The sequence below is a fragment of the Hemicordylus capensis genome, chromosome 3, assembly GCF_027244095.1.
Source record: "Hemicordylus capensis ecotype Gifberg chromosome 3, rHemCap1.1.pri, whole genome shotgun sequence".
In the NCBI taxonomy this organism is placed as follows: Eukaryota; Metazoa; Chordata; class Lepidosauria; order Squamata; family Cordylidae; genus Hemicordylus; species Hemicordylus capensis.
In genome coordinates this window covers 26834572-26853316 of record NC_069659.1, presented here as the reverse complement: position 1 = coordinate 26853316, position 18745 = coordinate 26834572, and the positions used below count along the sequence as shown (strand labels likewise).

Genomic DNA, 18745 nt, shown 5'->3' with positions numbered 1-18745 from the left:
AACGGATCACGATCCAGATTATATAGTTTAACCCTGTGTCATGCAACCCCCTCTGTCTATGGAAAGCAATACAAAGAGGTCACCTATTCTGTCTATCTAAAGGTGCTCGTCAATAGTAAAAGAACATAGAAACACAGGAAGCTGCCTTATATCGAGTCAGACCATTGGTCCATCTAGCTCAGTATTGTCTACACAGACTGGCAGTGGCTTCTCCAAGGTTACAAGCAGGAGTCTCTCTCAGCCCTATCTTGGAGAAGCCAGGAAGGGAACTTGGAACCCCCATAAATTACTGACTACTTTGCAAATGAATCAGCTGAGAGCAGGTAGCAGGTGCGGGGGAGGGGAGGCATATTGGCGTGAAATCACGGCTAGTCATTCGCTGTTTTCTTAAACATTTACAAAGAATTCAAAATGTCACACTTAGCATCTGTGAACACTGTAGGGCACTCTAATGTACATCTGTGTCAAATGTTACTGAGAATTACCTTAGGAAGATCATTCCCATTCGGGATATTGTGGCAGGCGAGGCACAACTCAAGTCATGGGTTTCAAAGACAAAGTTCACATTTGGGCCAAATTGAATTCTTTCTCCACTGGGCATAGTGAGCAGACGGTTATCATCAAGTACAGAATTCAAAGATTCAATCCACTCAGGGTCGATGTCACCGTCACAGATTATCCATGAAGTAACATCTGTTCACAAGCAACAAAATACTGTAATTCAAACTAGTGGAAAATGAAAGCTGCTTTTCTGTACACATTGGCATTTCTCTTATCTTTGCAGTTGCAATGGATACAGGAGAGGAAAGACATGAATTACTGTTTATCACACTGACATACAGTTCTAATATGGGAAATTGCTTTTGTGCACAAAGAACTGGATGGAATCCTATATATAAACTCCATAAAGATGCCTCAAATTCAAGCAATTATTATTATCACACGTTGTTTTCTTATTTTACTTACTAGAAATTTCATCCTGCTCTTTTCCAGTTTTACATTTGCAATTCCTAGATAAAGCTATTGCCAGTGCCTTTGCTCTGGCAACCTTTTTCAAGGAAGATTATTATCGTAAAGAAGACAAAAAGTACCTTTAACCAGCTAAAATGGCTGCTGTTATGTTATAAAATTAACCAAACTAAAACTTGAATACTGTGCACTCACCTAAAAGTAAAACCCACTGAACACTGTGGCTGACACTCAGACTGATATTATGTGTGCCAAATAATACTATGCGCATGCAACAGGAGCATAGGAAGTCAACTTATACTGAGTCAGACCACTGGTCCATGTAGCCCAGTATTGTCTACACTGACTGGCATGTGGCTCTTCCATTGAGCTATGTCCCATTCCCTAAGGAGAATATCTTACATCACTCACATCCAAATGCAACCTAAGGTGGACCCGGTTTAGCAAAGGAGACAATTCATTCTTGCTACCATAAGACCTGATCTCCTCAGTGAGGGAGGGTGATTTTTGTCAATCCTGCCCTATTTCTGCAAATCTCTGTGCCTCCCCAAAATTTATCTCCAGAAGACCTGCAACCAGTTATTTGATACATGCAACGTTAGATGCCAGACACGTGACTTACTTCCGCATAAACATGCATCAGATCAAAAACCAAGACTCATTTAAGAAGGTTAAGGACACTAATTCACAAACATACCTGGTGGTTCACGCACCACTTGCCGAGCACTGTTGGTAAGCACACCATCAGACCACTCCCTTGTGTCCATGTCAATATGGCCCAGCAACTGATGCCGAGGCATGGCTTTGGGATTCATCATATATGGCTTCACTACTTTGCCAATTTTTCCAAGTGCAGCCCTTAGCATCCGCCAAAGGGTTGATTTACCTGCACCACTTGGGCCTACGATAACTACCCCCATTCTCTGACGTAGTTGCTCATACAATTCCAAAGCTTTCTTGATCTTGGCAGAAAACAGAAGGGTGAAACATAGTTAAAAGCACAAAAGTGGGTGCTCTCTCTCATGTTAATAATCAGCAAATAATAGAAGTTTCCAGAACTACAGTGACCTGTTTTTGCTTGGCCCCTATACTTCACAGAAATTTTTTGCTTAAGGCATGTGTAATCCTAATCACTAAACTAACCACAGATATAAATGTGCCTTCAGTTACTTTGACTCTAAACTTACATCATTTTGGAAGATTGAATATCATAGCAGTCAATGGCTGACATTCTGACTAACAAAGCACCAATGCAATGGAAAACGCATACCTGCTAATGAAAAGTTCAATTAATTCAGCTTCACTGCTAGTTTAAAGGCAGTGGCAGATTTCAGTGACTTCCCCTTAACAGTAGTCTGTGCCAGGGTCACACAATCCTCGGGGACTTATTTTGGGGTGACATAGATGGCTTCCAGGTAGGAATGTGCAGAAAGTTTCACAACTGGAATGTTCCAACTTGAAACGGTCCATTTCGAGAGTTTCAAGCTTGAAACAAAACAGCCTTCAAATAAAGGGCCTGATTCAAATAAATAAAGTGCAAAGCTGTGTGGCTGGACTTGGCGGCAGCTGCCAGACGGTTCCTCTCATGCCCGCCATGCAGCATCCAGAGCAAGAAGCTGTTCTCAATGACACACACACACACACACACACACACACACACACACCACCGCCATGGCCCATGATGAGATGGACTGGTGCTCTGACCCATCAGAGTTTGGGGGAAGGTTAAAAAATAATAATTTCCCGCTTGCCCATTTCTTTTGTGCATTGGGTGGTAGGTAGCACCCACCTTGCCCTACCACTCAACAGACTTTGGTATCCCTAGGAGCTATCCATGGGGAACAATGGAGTGTTTTGAGTTCCCCATAGTTCCTTATGGCAGGAACACCCGAAATGTTTCGAGTTTGTTCTGTCAAGGCCATCTGTTTTGATGGAACAAAGTCAAAACACTTCGGCCATCTGCATTTCATTCCAAGCTTGAAAGGAAACGCGAAATCTGTTTTGTACACATCCCCACTTGCAGGGGCTCTCACATATAAATAATCCCTTTCATATATATACATACATGTATGAAAGCCAGACAGCTTTCAAATAGAGATGTGTTTATTTGGTCATTGACCAGCAAATTCCACATATACATAACCACATGCACATGTTCAATAACAATGTAATTTAATTTTTTTCTTTAAGATCATATGAATTCAAGAGCAGCCTTGCTGGATCAGGCCCAAGGCCCATCTAGTCCAGCATCCTGTTTCACACAGTGGCCAACCAGATGCCTCTAGGAAACCCACAGGCAAGAACTGAGGGCACACCCTCTCTCCTGCTTTACTTCCCTGCAACTGGTATTTAGAGGTATCTTGCCTCTGAGGCTGGAGGTGGCCTATAGCCCTCAGAGTAGTACCCATTGATAGACCTGTCCTCCATGAATTTATCTAAACCCCTCTTAAAGCCATCCAGGCTGATGAAGATTACCACATTTTGTGGCAGAGTATTCCATTGATTAATCATGTGTTGTGTGAAAAAGTACTTCTTTTTTGTCGGTCCTAAATTCCTTGGCTATCAGAAACCTGTTTGCAAATAAAGAAAATATCCTACAACTTTCTCCACTGAGACTTTCAATGAAAGATCAGCATCAGCTATGACTGTACTTAATATTTACCTGGCTACATATGATTTCCAAATTAGCCTCCTCAAAGACTTCTAGTAAAGCACTGCTTAATTCAGCATAATCTACATCCCTAAAGTCAATACCAGGGAAAACATCTTTAACCAAAGCATCAAACCGTGCACAGTCTGCAAATGTAAGCTTTGACATTGTATTAAGTCGCAATGCTTGGACCACAATATGGCTTTCATTAACTGCAAGGAAGAAAAGAAAAAGATTATACAATTCAATTTGTTCTTGTTTGAAGTTGCAAGATAAACACATCATTTTCTAGAATCATTTAAAACTGCAGTCATTATAGGTGGTAAACTCGCAACACTTAACTTCCAGATGGAAATGTAGTGATAAAATGATAAGAAACCGAAACAGACATCCAAAGTAATACTGTGCTGGCGCTACGGAGAAGGAGCGATTTTCACCTATCTCCCCTTCCCTTTGTGGACAGAAGACACAGTAGAAAATGGACAAACATCACCCCTCCCACTTAGTAACAGCATCAGTCTGGAAGTCAGCCAGATTAAATATAAACATACAATAATTATGTCGTCAGGTCATAAATACTAAGCCTCATGTCCATTGTCAGATGAGAGAACAATACAAGAAGAAAAAATAGGTTAGACCTGTAATAGATTATCTTTCCGGTTATCACACTCACAACTTGGGTTCTGCACCTATACAGTAGCCCCATGGAAGAATTCAATAGCTCCTTGAGGCACTCTTTGGCTCTGCCAAGTTGAGTGCGTGGACCATTATTTTCAGCGGGAGAGTGCCTTCTCCTCTGTTTAAGATCAGTAGCTGCAATGAGTGAGGAATTTGGATGAACAAGGTCCAGAAAGTCAGTTAGGTCACTATTACTGTGAAGGTATCCTAGCAGTGGGGTAGGCCAGGTGGATATTATGAGGGAACGTGGATCACCAGAAAGATCACCTGTTACAAGTAAGCAACCTGTTTATCTTTGAGGTGATCCATGTTCCCTCACTACTTTGGTGATTAGTGAGCTCACCAAGATGGTCTCGGGTGCTAGGATATGGTTAGAGTATCTTTTTTAAGAACTGCTTGACCAAAGTTGGCCTCTGCTGCTGAGCAGGTGTCCACAGCATAGCATATAACACAAGAGAGGTCTGAGGACCATGTAACTGCCTTGCAAATGCCTGTCCTGCTGCTGCCTGACATGTGGGATGCAGATGTGGTATCCCACATGTCAGGCTCTTCACATGTCACATGTGAAGGCTCTAGTGGAATGAGCCTTCACTTTAGAGAGAAGCTTAACTCCTTGTTGGTTATAACATATGAAAATTCGTTCCATGATCCAATGAGATAGTCTCTGTCTTGATACAGGCCGACCTCTTTTGACTTATGTATCATTTGGAATTGGTTTGTCCTGTCCATGTAATAGAGAAGGGACATCCTGTCATCCAAGGAGTGCATGGACTTCATCAAGGAGGTAGAAGAGTTCAGAAAAAATGTTAAGACAAAATTAAGATCCCTTGCTAAGCGAGCAAAGAGGTATCTTTTTAAAGTGATGATTCTCTCTATTTAGCAGGGGGAGAGCGACTGGCCTTATCCATCTCCAGGACAGCATTCCTCCAGTGGCTGTTGCCTATCTTCTTCTTCTTTTTCTTTTTTAGATTGTGAGCCATTTGGGGACAGGGAGATATTTTGTTTATTTATTTCCATGTAAACCACTTAGGGGACTTTTGTTGAAAAGCGGTATGTAAATATTCATCATATTTGTAATATCTTGGTTCAGATGGAATTCTGAAACTATTTTCGGTCAGTCCTTAGAACAACTTTGTCTGGATAGAATTTAGTGTAAGGCGAGTCAGCTCAAAGAGCTCTTAGTTAGCCAACTCTCCTCACCCATCAGATTGCAAACAATAATACAGCTTTCAATGACAACTACTTTAAGAAGGTGGAGATTAGAGGCTCAAAGGGAGGACCCGTTAGCATTCGATAAAACTAAGGAGAGACTCCAGGCTTCAATAGGCTCTCTTACTGATGGAAGTTAGTTATTGAGCCCTTTAAGAAATTTCTTAAGAGTCAGGATGGGAGAACACAGTGTGCCTGTCCCAATCCAGATGTCTGACAGAGAGTGCAGCCATATGAAAGATGGACATTTCAGAAAGCCCTGATTGCTTTAGGGTCATCAAGTATAATAGGATCTGCCTGATAGAGGCATTGTATGGATCAAAGTTGTTCGTAGCTGCATAGTGAGTGAAGTTTGCACTTATAGTGCGTGAACTTGCACTTATAGCTTCTCCTGTTTCACTCTTTTCTTTTGTTCAGGAGAATGCCATCTAATAATTTAGCTTCCAGGAAATTAGGTTCAACACTTCAAGGTTTTGATGGAGAATGCAGCCTCACCCCTTAAAGGAGATCTTGGTGGTGCTGGAGGCACTGGTGTTGACCCTTTGACAGATATAGTAGGAAGGGAAACCACAGCTGTCTCGGCCACCACAGGATGATCAGAATGCTTACTTTCTTGTAAGATTTTGCTCAGTATCTGGGAGAGCAGGGGAAAGGGAGAAAACAGGAAGTATAGATGATGTTCTCATTGAGTCTGAAAGGCACTTCAAAAGAAGACCTTCCCTATGCCCACTCTGTAGCAGTAGAGTTTGCACTTATTCTTGTTTTCTTTTGCAAACAGGTCTATCAGTGGGGTTCCCCAGTTCTGGAAGATGTTGTGAAGAATTTCTGGGTTTACCTCCCACTTGAGCTTCTAAGAGAAGTGCAGGTCCCTGCTCATGACATCTGCCAATGTGTCAATTCCATTGATGTGCAGGATGATTGGATGCACGTGAGAGTTGATGCACAATTCTCACAGTTGTAGTGTTGGGTTGCAGAGCGATCGGGAGTCTGTCCCTCCCTGGCAGTTGATATATGCAATCATTGTTTTGTTGTCTAGCAGAACCTGAACCACACTATATATATGAGCTCCAGAAAGTTTATGTGTAGGGATTGCTGCTCCAGAGACCATTTGCTTTGAGGGTGAGAACCCGCACAGCAGGCTCCCCACCCACCCACTTATTTATTTATTTATTTAATTCTATTTATTTATCAAATTTATACACCACCCCAAACTTTTGTCTCTGGGCGGTTAACAATAGCATAAAACAAGTTAAAAACACATACAAAAACTTAAAACAAAGTAACAATTTTTTTAAAAAGAGAGATTAAAACCTAAAAATTTCAAAAAGCTGAGAAAGCTTGTGCGAAAAGATGGGGTTTCAGGTGTTGTTTTTTAAATTGCCAGAGATGGGGAGGATCGTATCTCAGCAGGGAGCACATTCCAAGAAGCACATTCCACATTCCAAGAAGGCCCATCTCTGTGTAGCCACCAAATGAGTTGGCAGTAACTGGAGACAGACCTCCTCAGATGACCGTGGTGGGGCTCATAGTGAAGAAGACGCTATCTTAAATACCCAGGGCCTAAGCCATTTAGGGCTTTATCAGTTATAACTAACACTTTGTATTTTGTCTGGAAACCTATTGGCAGCCAGTGTAGCTCCATCAGTAAAGGAGTAACGTGGTCTCTCCGAGATGATCCAGAGGCCAACCTGGCTGCCGCATTCTGAACCAACTGAAGTTTCCGGACTACATACAAAGGCAGCCCCACATAGAGCACATTACAGAAGTCAAGTCTGGAGGTTACCAACAAATGTACCACAGTTTTGAGGTCACTGATCTCGAGAAACGGGTGCAGCTGGCGTATCAGCCGAAGCTGATAGGAAGCATCCCTGGCCACTGCCTCAACCTGATAAACCAGGGAGAGCTGTGAATCCAGAAGTACTCCCAGACTGAGAACCTGTTCCTTTTGGGGAAGTGTGACCCCATCTAGAACAGGTAGATCAAAATAGTCTCTAGAGTTCTGACGCCACACAATAAGTACCTCTGTCTTATCTGGATTCAGCTTCAATTTATCCTCCCTCATCCAGCCCATTACTGCTTCCAGGCAGGCATTTAGGGAGGATATGCCAGCTCCTGAAGAAGTTGACATGGAGAAGTAGATCTGGGTGCCGTCAGCATACTGGTAACACCCAGCTCCAAATCCCCAGATGATCTCTCCCAGCAGTTTCAAGTAGATGTTAAAAAGCATTGGAGAAAGTACGGAGCCTTGAGGGACACCACACTTAAGCTCAGATTTCGAAGAGCAACAATCTCCAATCAACACCATTTGGCATCTATCCGAGAGGTAGGAGCGGAACCACTGTAAAACAGTGCCTGCCACCCGGAACACTCTCAGACGTTCCAGAAGGATACTATGGTCGATAGTATCGAAAGCCACCGAGAGATTCCAAAGGACCAACAGAGTCACGCTTCCTCTGTCAAGTCCAATTGGAGATCATCTATCAGGCTGACCAAGGCAGTCTCCATCCCATAGCCCGCCCGAAAACCATGGGTCTAGATAATCAGTTTCCTCCAAGACTGAGCTGAGAGGCCACCACCTTCTCAATTATCTTGCCCAGGCATGGGAGGTTGCAAACAGGCTTATAATTGCTCAACTCTGAGGGATCTAATGCAGGCTTCTTTAGAAGAGGCCTAATGATTGCCTCCTTAAGACAAGGAGGCATCCTGCCCTTCCTCAGAGAAGCATTTATGATTTCCACCAGGCTGTCTACAACAGCCTCCCTGATAGATGGAACAAGTCATGTTGGACAAGGGTCAAGAGAACAAATGGTAGGCCTGACCTCCCCAAGCAGCTTGTCCACATCTTCAGGAGTCACAAATCTAAACCGATCCAGTCGAATCACATAAGAATAGTTTTTGGGCACCTCCAGTTCAGACATCAAATTAATTGTGGAGTCTCCATTTAGGTTGGCCCAAATCCGAGATACTTTATCTGCGAAAAACTCTTTAAAGACATCGCAGTGGGTAAATGATGACTCCAAATTCTGGTTCAAGGGAGAGGGGGAAGATACTAGTCCCCTCACAACCCTGAACAACTCCGCTGGACATGAACTCGCAGAGGCAATACAGGCAGAAAAGAACCGCCTCTTTGCCACATGTATTGCCTGAGCATAGATCTTTAAATGTGCTCTATGTCACAATCTGTCAAATTCGAGTCGAGTCTTCCTCCACTTGTGCTCCAGTCGCCTACCTTGCCACTTCAGCCCCTGTAGATCTTCCGTATATCAAGGGGCCAATTTTGAAGCGGCTCGAAAGGGACGCCTGGGAGCAGTCATGTCTACTGTCCTGGTGAGCAAGTTGTTCAGATTCTCAACCAGGCCATCAACAGGATCACTGGCAAAGCCAACACTGAATACCTCCAAGGCTTCTTGGAATCCTACTCGATCCAATAACCTCTTCGGGCAGACCATTCTAATAGGCCCCTTGCTCCTGCAGAGGTGAAAAGTGGTTGTAAGTCCAACCTTAACTAGATAGTGGTCCGTCCATCTAGTGGTCCATCTGGTGGTCCAGGATATTCTGTAGAGAAGCAGGTGAGGGGATGTGGGCAGGGAGGTAGAGTGGCTGTAGTCCATAAGGATAACATCTCCCTTACCACGGTCCCTGTTAGGGTATCGGGCCATATTGAATGTGTGTACTTAAATTTGGGGACCAGGGATAGATTGGGACTTCTGTTAGTGTACCGAATGCCCTGCTGCCCAGCGGAATCCCTTACTGAGATCACGGACTTGGTCGTGGAACTCGCGTTGGAGTCTCCCAGACTCTTGGTGCTGGGGGACTTCAGTGTTTCCTTCAGAGGAAACTTCAGAGGAGCAGGGTAAGGCTATGTGGGTTGTTGGCAGTGCTCCCCGAGGTCAAAAGAGCTGGCAGGACAGCTGGAAGGGGAGACGGCTATTAAATTTCTGACTACCCTTCCCCTGGAATGGCCTGTTGACCTGCCAACGTTACTTCTATTCCCCACCACTACTGGGATAGCTGCCCCATAGTCAACGGAGGCGCCCCCTGTCCCCCCATCTCCAGACAAACCCAAACATATTACAACAGCTTCAGCCCAAGTCCAAAACAGCTTAAAACTGATTAAACAGAAGCCCTCTAGCCCTCATTCTTCCGCCAAAGTAGCTCCCCCAAAGGGGCAACCCCCTTTGGTGTCACCTCTTTGGTGGCGACCCCGCCGCCACAGGCAACCTTCCTATAAAGCTGAGCAGATGACCCGAGGAACTGCTGAGTCACTCAGGGGCTGGTCCCAGTCCTGCACACACTCCCCACAGATGTTACCTAAAGATTGCAGCCCCACAGGGGAAGCAGGAGCAGGAAGGAAACAGCAGAAGGAGCCCCCAGCACCCATCTGATCTCTCACTCCAGGCAGCACTGGGTGGGGAGCAGAAAGACTTCTCCCTCTCTTCTGCTGGGCTTCTAGCAAACTGAAGTCACAAACAGCCTTCCTATAAAACTCAAAGCTGAGGCATCCATTTAGGGAGGCATCCAATGTCAGTGTGATAGTTGGAGTTGTGATTTGGAAGTGTATGCCCAGCAATAGAGAATTTTGTCTTGTCCATTACTGTAGAGATCATAAAATGGGTGATGGAATGTTCAGCCATGTGTTCTGATTGTCGAAATTCGGTCTGAACACTGATAGAAACCAGCTTTGGAACTGGCACATCATTAGCCTTGCATGCATAACGGAAGCTATGCAACAAGCTATCGATCCTAACAGTCTTTGCATGGAGCATGCTCTGTTTGTGGTTGAGTGTAAAGTTCACTTGGAGAACTGAAAGTCACCTTTCCTCTGGCAAGTATGCTCTAAGGCTATTCACAAGCATGTGCAAAACCAGGCGAAGGGAGCCCACCCCGGTTTTGCATGCATGTGTGAACTGCCAGGATCAGGCCAATCCTGGCAGCACTGGCAAACACACCTATGGAGCCACCTTTTAAAACGAGATTAAGGGAGCGAGCGCTCATGTGTCAGCCGTGGCTGCAAGCAGCCAATGCACTCAGGAAGGAATTTCAGGGACTGGGGTTATCTCTGAGAACTTGTCATAATCCAGGCCATGAATGGGGACTGAAATTGGAGCCCGATGGGGTAGTTGGAGCAGAACCCACGAGAAACTCCAAATTTCCTGCTGGGGATTTTTCTTGTGGAAGAGAGGATGTCTCTTTTGAAGAGAGAACATTCCCTATAGCCCAGTCAGACTCATCTCCATGTGCTGAATTAGCTGGAGAGGCTTCAGGTGAAAATTCATTGGCGATGTGGGCTTGGTCACGGTTGCCGATGCCCAGGTCATCAACACTGTTGATATTGGGGCAGATATTGTAGCTGTCGACGTCAAGAACAGGATCCATGAAACTGGTGGAATAGATTTGGTGGGGGTTTTCAGCATAAAGCTTGATGCATGGGATTATCCCAATGTCATGGATATAGAGATAATCGGGATGGGATTACCCCAATGCCGTTGGTCTTTTGGAGTCCAACACTGAGCATCAAACGGTGTCTGGAGTTGCTCTGAAACACTGTTGCTCTCTCTGAACCATTGATGGTGATGGTGTATGCGGGGATGTCTCCGAAGTTGATGCTGATGTGCGGGCTGCTTCTGACATTTTCACTGCTGAAGCCTTGAAGGGATACATCAAAGTGCAGTGGTGCTTAGAGCCTGAATAACTCAATGAGCCAATTCTTTCATGTTTTCTCTTCTTATGGTGTTGGTGTCAATCTCCTTTATCAATGAATGTGGGATTTTAAAATGCTGAATCCCCACAGTCTTTGTCTGTTGGTTGAGGCATCAAGCTCGGGGAAACCTCTGATGGCAACCTCGAGCCCGGGAGTCAACTATCGTCCAACATCAGTCTCATCAGTGTTGATGGGCTCGGCATCAGAGTTGGAGTGCTGTTTCGTAGAGTGTCACTCTTAGATGGAATTCCCTGCTCTTGTTTTGAGGAGGACAAACATTCTGCAGGAAATGATGTTATTATTTCCCCCAGACAAATTAAGCCCTGTTCGTGCCTGTCAGAGGAGGGTAAAGTCCCTCTACAGGATGCACAGCACTTGGGTTTTTTTAGAGTCCATTAGAACTATTGGGATGCAAAGAAAAAGGAGAAACCAAGCCATAGTCAGAAAGCCAAAAATTTCACTGATAAGAACAAGTGAGAATCAGAATCCAAAAGAGTAGCAAAGAAAACAATCCTAAGTCAAGCCAAGAATATAACAAGTTAGTTTTTCCCCACAGGAACTGAGAATGAATGGAGTGAATCCTTCATGATGCGACATGCGCAGTGGTCAAGAATGAACTGAGGAGAAGGTTCTCTCCCACCAAAAATAACTGTCATACGACACACCCGACTGAGCGGAGCCAAAGAGAGTCTCAAGGGGTCATTGAATTCTTATGTGGGGCTACTGCGCAGATGCAGAACCCCAGTTGTGAGGGAACATGGATCACCCCAAAGATCTGTTGATATGCTAAACAGAAAACCAAAAAAGGTTAACTTGTTTTAAGGCAGACCTACACAGCTTATTAGGATTGCCTATCAATTTCTATCCCACCTTTCTATAAGTATTCAAGACGTAGTAGTAAAAATAGGGAAATAACTTCACCGTAATGATTCTGCAGTACAAAAGAAATTTAGAACCAAAATCTAAAAGCAATTAAAAATTAGGACTGACTAAAACAACAGGCAAAAATAGCAGCAGCAGTTAAACAAACAGCATCAGATGTGCAGAAGGTGGATTGAATTCCAACTCTTGGTTTTGCTTCAGAAGTGCCCTGTGACACCCAAAAATATGTGCCTGAGGGTCCACACAGCCCCGAAGTACATATTTTCAGGTGATACAGTGCATATCAAGGGCCAGAGCAAAGAATTAAAATTTGCACCTCTCTGCTGTACGCATGGGCATAACAGTAGTGGGGAATCTCTTCACAGACCCTAATATCTGAGCCACAGTTCCCCTATCTATTCTTACATATATAATTCATACAGTGGGTCTTTAAACCATATAACATAAAACATATTTAACATAAAACAATCAGAAAAAGCTATAGCACCAGCTTGTGAGGAACGGTCTGTTAATCCTCCAGTGCTTTTCAAATTACTGTGTGTTATTTGCATGGATGCGGAAAGGATCAAATCGTGAAAGGTTGTCCAGTTATGCTCGCTTTAACATAGTTTCTTACAAAACCAGAATTCAGGATTATGGGGACTTGTATGAAATACAAAGCTATAAATATTCACTTTCAGAAGACACAAGAATAAAATCTCAGGATAATCTTCTTTACCTTTCTCTTTTATACCAGTTTTTTTCTGCTGTCGAAGAAGATTCCCACATCCCCTCAGAACAGTCTTCAGTGCTCGCAAGCCCCAATCATAGTGCTGCTGAGGTGTCAAGAGCTCCCTGAATTTTTAAAAACAGACATATTTTAATGCTTTCCCTCTTACAAGTCAAGTAATATTTCTAGCACCCAAGAATACATTCTTTTACCACTTTATGAAGAAACCAAATATTTTAATAGAGTGACTGGGAGATGTACAGACAGGATGCCAAATGAGCTTAGAAGATGCTGCTGGGATGAGGGAGAATGTCAGAAGCCTTGGCTTTCAAAGAAAGAAGCTACTGGAGAAGCAGAATGGATTAGTAGATTTTTCACTGCAAGTTTTCCACTGGAGATAGCCTGCAGCAGTGAAATTCTCCCATGATTGAAGAGTCCCACCATCCTACTCTGGCCATATTTCTAAGCTCTAGATCAGGGGTAGGCAACCTTGGCTCTCCAGCTGTTGTTGAGCAACAAATCCCAACATCCCCTGTTGGGATGATGGAAGCAGGTGGGGATGATGAGAGTTGTAGTTCAACAACAGCTGGAGAGCCAAGCTTGCCTACACCTGATCTAGATGGAAGACTCTTTTTCCGAGGCATGGGGAGGGCATCCTAACTTGACGGGTTGTCAATCCCCTCATGCTTCCTGACAGGACCAATCAGAGAACTTCTCTGGTAACACACTGGCGGGCCAGTCTCCCTTATCCCAGTTCCGGTCCTGTCTTTGCATCTGGACGGTTCTTTTTCTGCCAGTCTCCTTAGCTGTCTGTCTTTGATCATTCCTTCCCTCTCTCTGTTGTTTTTTCTGTGTGCAAGGGAAGGGAGTCATTTTTCCTTTTCTCCCTAATTTCTCTCCTTCTCCTGTAAAAAAAAAAAAATTTCTCTCACTAATTCCTTTCCTTCTATGGATCCTTCACACTGTGGGGATATGCTTCAGGGCGCACTTTCTGAGGGCCCATTATCAGAGCCTCCTAGTGTCTCTGCTCCTCTGACGGGCACCTCTCTGACAGCCGTGGGTCCGGAGGCTCTGGCTGAAGGCACGGCTGTAGTAAGCTCTGAGACGGCTTCGCGCCTAGAGCGAGATCTGCCGCGTAAAGCAGCTTCGAAGAAGAAGCATGTTAAGGAGCCGGGCGATAAAAAGAAAATAAAAAAATGGAAGCTGGTCTCCGGCGGGGCTCCGCTGAGTGAGAGACTTCAGCTCCAGGCAGGGCTCAATTGCCTTCATCAGCGGCTGCCAATATTCCCGCTCAAACTCCGGCGGCCATTTTGGAGGTCGCCGCTGCTGTTCCCGAAATGGCGAATTCCTATCCGGGAGGAAGCAGTGAGTTATCTCACCCTATTTCTGAGGGGACTAAGGGGCCAAACAGCGAGATGCTCTCTCCGGGTGAGTTAAAGTGGCTGGGGGAGTTTGTATCGAAACGCTGCATGGCAGTGGTTTCTCTTTTGTTGGAGCGCCTTGGCGCCTTACAGCCCGGCCCTGCAGCAACTGTTGGTCCAGGTTTGGGAATACCCGCAACCACCATTACGGCAGCGCCTGACAGATCGCGCCGTGCTAGACGGCCGTCTTTCTCCTCCTCCCCCGACTCCAGCCCGTTGCGAAGGGCCATTCCACCTGGGGACCGCGTTTCCTCATATCGCCCCACAAAGCGCAGGCATCGTAAAAGGAGGAAGATTTCCTCATCTAATTCAGGAGAGAGAGACAGGGTGGTTCCCCCCCCCCTTCCAGGTCTCCTATCGGGCCAGCTATTCCTGCCTCCGTCCCTCCTCACCCATCTGATTCTTCAAGTGCCTCTGAGTCATCTGATGGGAGGAAAGAGGAGGGAGAGCTGTCTGATGAACAGACTCTTCCTTCGGAGAAACCTGTTTCTGTGCGTTTGTTTTCTGTAGCGGAATTTGAGGTTTTATTAGCTAAGGCCAAGAGAGTAATCAAGGATGTGTCTCCAGATCCAGGGGCAGGGTCTACGTCAGAGTTGGATAAGGAAGTTTTCCCCTCTACCTCCACAGCCGCAGCTACTGTTCCCTTTCCTAGTCTGTTTAAGGAAGTAATGATGGCAGAATGGGGGGTCCCTGTAACCTCTAAGCCTGTTTTAGCTGTACCTAAAAAATTGTATAACTTACCTGCAGATATTATGTCTTTATTAGCCGTCCCCATTGTGGATGGGCCCGTGGCTCAATTGGTGACCGGAGCCTTGCTTAACAAGGAGGGAGATGAGTTCCTGAAGGCTCCTGAAGAAAAGACAGCAGATCATCTGCTCAAGAAGGGTCATGAAGCTTCGGCCACTGTTATCAGAGCTGCCACCACTAACTCCATTTTTGCCAGAGCATCGATTCTCTGGGCCAAAGAGTTGGTAAAGTTGGTACCTCCTGAGAATCTGAAACTTCGCCAGGGGCTGTATAAATTGGCTAGGGCTTCAGCCTTAATGGCTGACTCCAGTCTTGATTGTTTGCAGCATGCCTCCCGAGCAATGGCTGCGGGCGTAGCAGTTAGACGCGGTCTCTGGTTACAACATTGGAGAGTTGATAATAAGTCCAAAGTGGCCCTCGCGGCAACCCCGTTTTTAGGGGGGAAATTATTTGGCGAGTCTCTGGAGCCGGTGTTAGTGGAAACAACTGATAAAAAGAAGGCGATGCCTTCTGGGCATGGAGATTTCCGTAGGGGGAATAGAGGTACGTCTTCCTCGTTTCACAATTCCTTTCGTTCCTACAGGAATAACCGTACAGGTTTCAGAGACAACATCAGAGACAGCAGACCCTTCGCCTTTTGTGGTTCCTGGAGGTCACCTTGGTCAGGCAGAGGATGAGGGACTAGCAGAAACAAACCTGGTGCCTTCTCCGGTACACATGATGCCAAGAGCCGTAAGCAATGACTCCCTTTTGGTGGGGGGTCGCCTTCTAGACTTTGCGGACAGATGGGGGCTTTCCACATCCAACCGGTGGGTGTTGAGTACCGTCACTCACGGTTATTCCATAGACTTTGTACAAATCCCTCACGATTTTCTGTTTGTAACTCCTGTTTCTAAAAACAAATCAAAAAGGCTCCTAATGGAGCAGGCGATATCCCATCTCTTAGAAATTCAAGCGATAGAGCAGGTCCCAGAGCCCCAGTGCGGCCTGGGTGTGTACTCCCTGCTTTTTCTAGTTCCCAAGAAAGACGGCTCCTGGCGGGCAATTTTGAACTTGAAGCGTCTGAACAGGTTCGTAAGGAAAAGGTCGTTTCGGATGGAGTCTCTGAAGTCTATCAAGAGGGCAGTTCAACCAAAAGACTGGCTTTCTTCGATAGACTTATCAGAGGCTTACCTCCATGTTCCGATTCACCCGTGCAGTCGTTATTACCTGAGGTTCGCATACGATCAGCGACACTACCAGTACAGAGCGCTTCTCTTTGGTCTTTCGTCAGCCCCTCGTGTATTTTCCAAATTGATGGTTGCAGTGATTTCTCATGTCCACCAGCAGGGCATACATGCCTATCCTTATTTGGACGACATCCTCGTGAGATCGGAGTCCTATAATCGGGCCATCGCCAATGTTTCACACACGGTGCAGATCCTGGAACGGCATGGGTTCGTCATCAACCAAAGCAAGAGTCATCTCCAGCCGTCTCGAGTGTTGCAACATCTGGGAGTACTTTTCAACACAGAGGAGGCCTTAGTCTCACTTCAGTTGGAGAGACAACACAAACTCAAGTCAGCTATTGCCCCCTGGATGGCAAAGAAGAGAGGAGATCTAATGTCACTGGCGCAAATCCTAGGCCAGATGATTGCATGCTTAGAATGCACGCCTTGGGCAAGGTGGCATTCAAGGCCGCTACAGTGGTTTCTCCTTCCGTTTCAGTCCTCCATAATGGAAAAGAATCACGTGTCCGTGTCCCTGCCACGCAAGGTCAGAACATCCTTCCTTTGGTGGCTTTCTCCGGCTCTGAAGAGCGGTCTCCCTTTAGACACTCCTCTGAAGATCATAGTTACAACGGATGCCAGTCTGTCCGGCTGGGGAGCGCACTGCTTGGGGACCCACGCTCAAGGTGTGTGGGAACCAAGGGATCTTCGCTTCAACATAAACTGGCTCAAATTGAAGGCTGTCCGGCTGGTGCTTCTTCATTTTCAAGACCTGGTGAAGGGGCGTCACGTCCTGATAAGAACGGACAATGTCACGCCCAAAGCACATGTGAACCATCAAGGGGGCACCCGGTCTCAGGCATTGATGAAGGAGTCGAACCTCCTTTTATCATGAGCGGAGGCCAACGTGTGTTCTCTGACAGCCGAGCATGTCAGCAGACAGGAGAACATCCAGGCGGACTGGCTCAGTCGACAGACGCTGGATCCGGGAGAATGGTCTCTACTGCCAGAGGTGTTCGATATTCTGTCGGACAGGTTCGGGGAACCTCTGGTAGATCTATTCACCTCCGAGACCAACGCCAAGCTTCCAAGGTTCTTCAGCAGGCATCGTTGCGATCGAGTGGAGCAGGTGGACGCTCTAGTATCACCATGGCCTCCCGGGTTGATGTACGCCTTTCCACCAGTCCCAATCCTGGGCTTGGTGTTGCGGAAGATCGTAGCGGAAAGGGCGGAAATTTTGCTCATTGCTCCGTTCTGGCCGCGCAGGCCATGGTTCTCAGATCTGGTGACCTTGTCGGTCTGTCATCCATGGCCACTACCCTTGAGAAGGGACCTGTTATCACAGGGTCCTCTATACCATGCAGAGATCGAATGGCTGAGGCTTCACGCCTGGCGATTGAGCGCAAGGGACTAGCTCTAAGAGGTTATTCCAAACAAGTGCAAGATACCATTTTGGCCTCCCGTAGAGCTTCCACCTCACGCATTTACCAGTTTACCTGGGCGGCTTCAGTGGCTTGGTCTAAACAGCATCAGGTTTCACCCTTGTTAGCAGGGGTTACAGAGGTTTTAGGTTTCCTTCAGTCAGGCTTAGATAAGGGGCTCCGTCCAAACACCTTACGACGTCAGGTGTCTGCCCTCTCCTCTGTTTTGGATTTAAGGGATTCTACGTCTCAGGGGTTGCACGCCCATATCTCTAGATTTTTGCGTGGGGCAAACAATTTAGCTCCTCCGCCGATCAATAGGTTTCCTACCTGGGATTTGAATATAGTTTTGAACGCCATGATGAAATCTCCTTTTGAGCCACTTACCTCCATTGCCTTACGCTGGCTGTCTCTGAAAGTTTTGTTCTTGGTGGCCATTACATCCTCTAGAAGGGTTTCGGAATTGGCCGCTTTTTCAGTTAGGGATGAGTTATGTGTTTTCCAAGAGGAGGCGGTTATCCTAAGACTTGATCCAACCTTCGTGCCCAAAGTGAATTCGGTTTTTCATAGGAGTCAGGAGGTGGTGTTGCCATCTTTTTGCCCAAAGCCAGTTCACCCAAAGGAGCGGACCTGGCACAAATTAGATGTTCGAAGGGCGTTGAGGGTGTATATCAATAGGACGAAGCCTTTCAGAAAGACTGATTATTTGTTTGTCTCCTTTCAGAATCATTCGCTTGTATCCAGGGTTTCCAAAGTGTCCTTGGGACGTTGGATTAGGTCCGCCATATCCTCGGCCTACGAGGCAGGCGGTTTTTCGGTTCCTAAGGGTCTCACCGCTCACTCCACAAGGAGTGCAGCGACATCTGCGGCTTTTTCAGCTCGGATTCCCTTAGAGGAGATATGCAGGGCGGCCACGTGGAGCTCTGTTACTCCTTTTGTTAAACATTACAAGGTTCCTTCCGCCTACGAGTCTCAGGCGGCGGTGGGGAGGACTGTTTTGCAGCGAGTGGTTTGAATAGCCGCTGGTCCCTCCCTGTTTTTTCTGATGTTAGCTTGGATACGTCCCGTCAAGTTAGGATGCCCTCCCCATGCCTCGGAAAAAGAAACATTTGTAGACTTACCGTGAAGTGTTCTTTTTCGAGGTATGGGG

The 18745-nt window shown here is 46.1% G+C and overlaps 1 protein-coding gene across 3 annotated transcripts in view; it reads right to left on the bottom strand.

The window, feature by feature from the left end:
• Nucleotides 1–18745, bottom strand: part of DYNC2H1 (dynein cytoplasmic 2 heavy chain 1) — a 352996-nt gene that overhangs the window by 234110 nt on the left and 100141 nt on the right. For all 3 annotated transcript variants that reach the window (XM_053308090.1, XM_053308091.1, XM_053308092.1), the window contains 4 exons: nt 12808–12923; nt 3632–3831; nt 1667–1931; nt 486–693 (listed from right to left, as the gene is read on the bottom strand). In XM_053308090.1, the coding sequence (XP_053164065.1) occupies nt 486–693; nt 1667–1931; nt 3632–3831; nt 12808–12923 (789 nt within the window). The remainder of the gene's footprint in view (nt 1–485; nt 694–1666; nt 1932–3631; nt 3832–12807; nt 12924–18745) is intronic.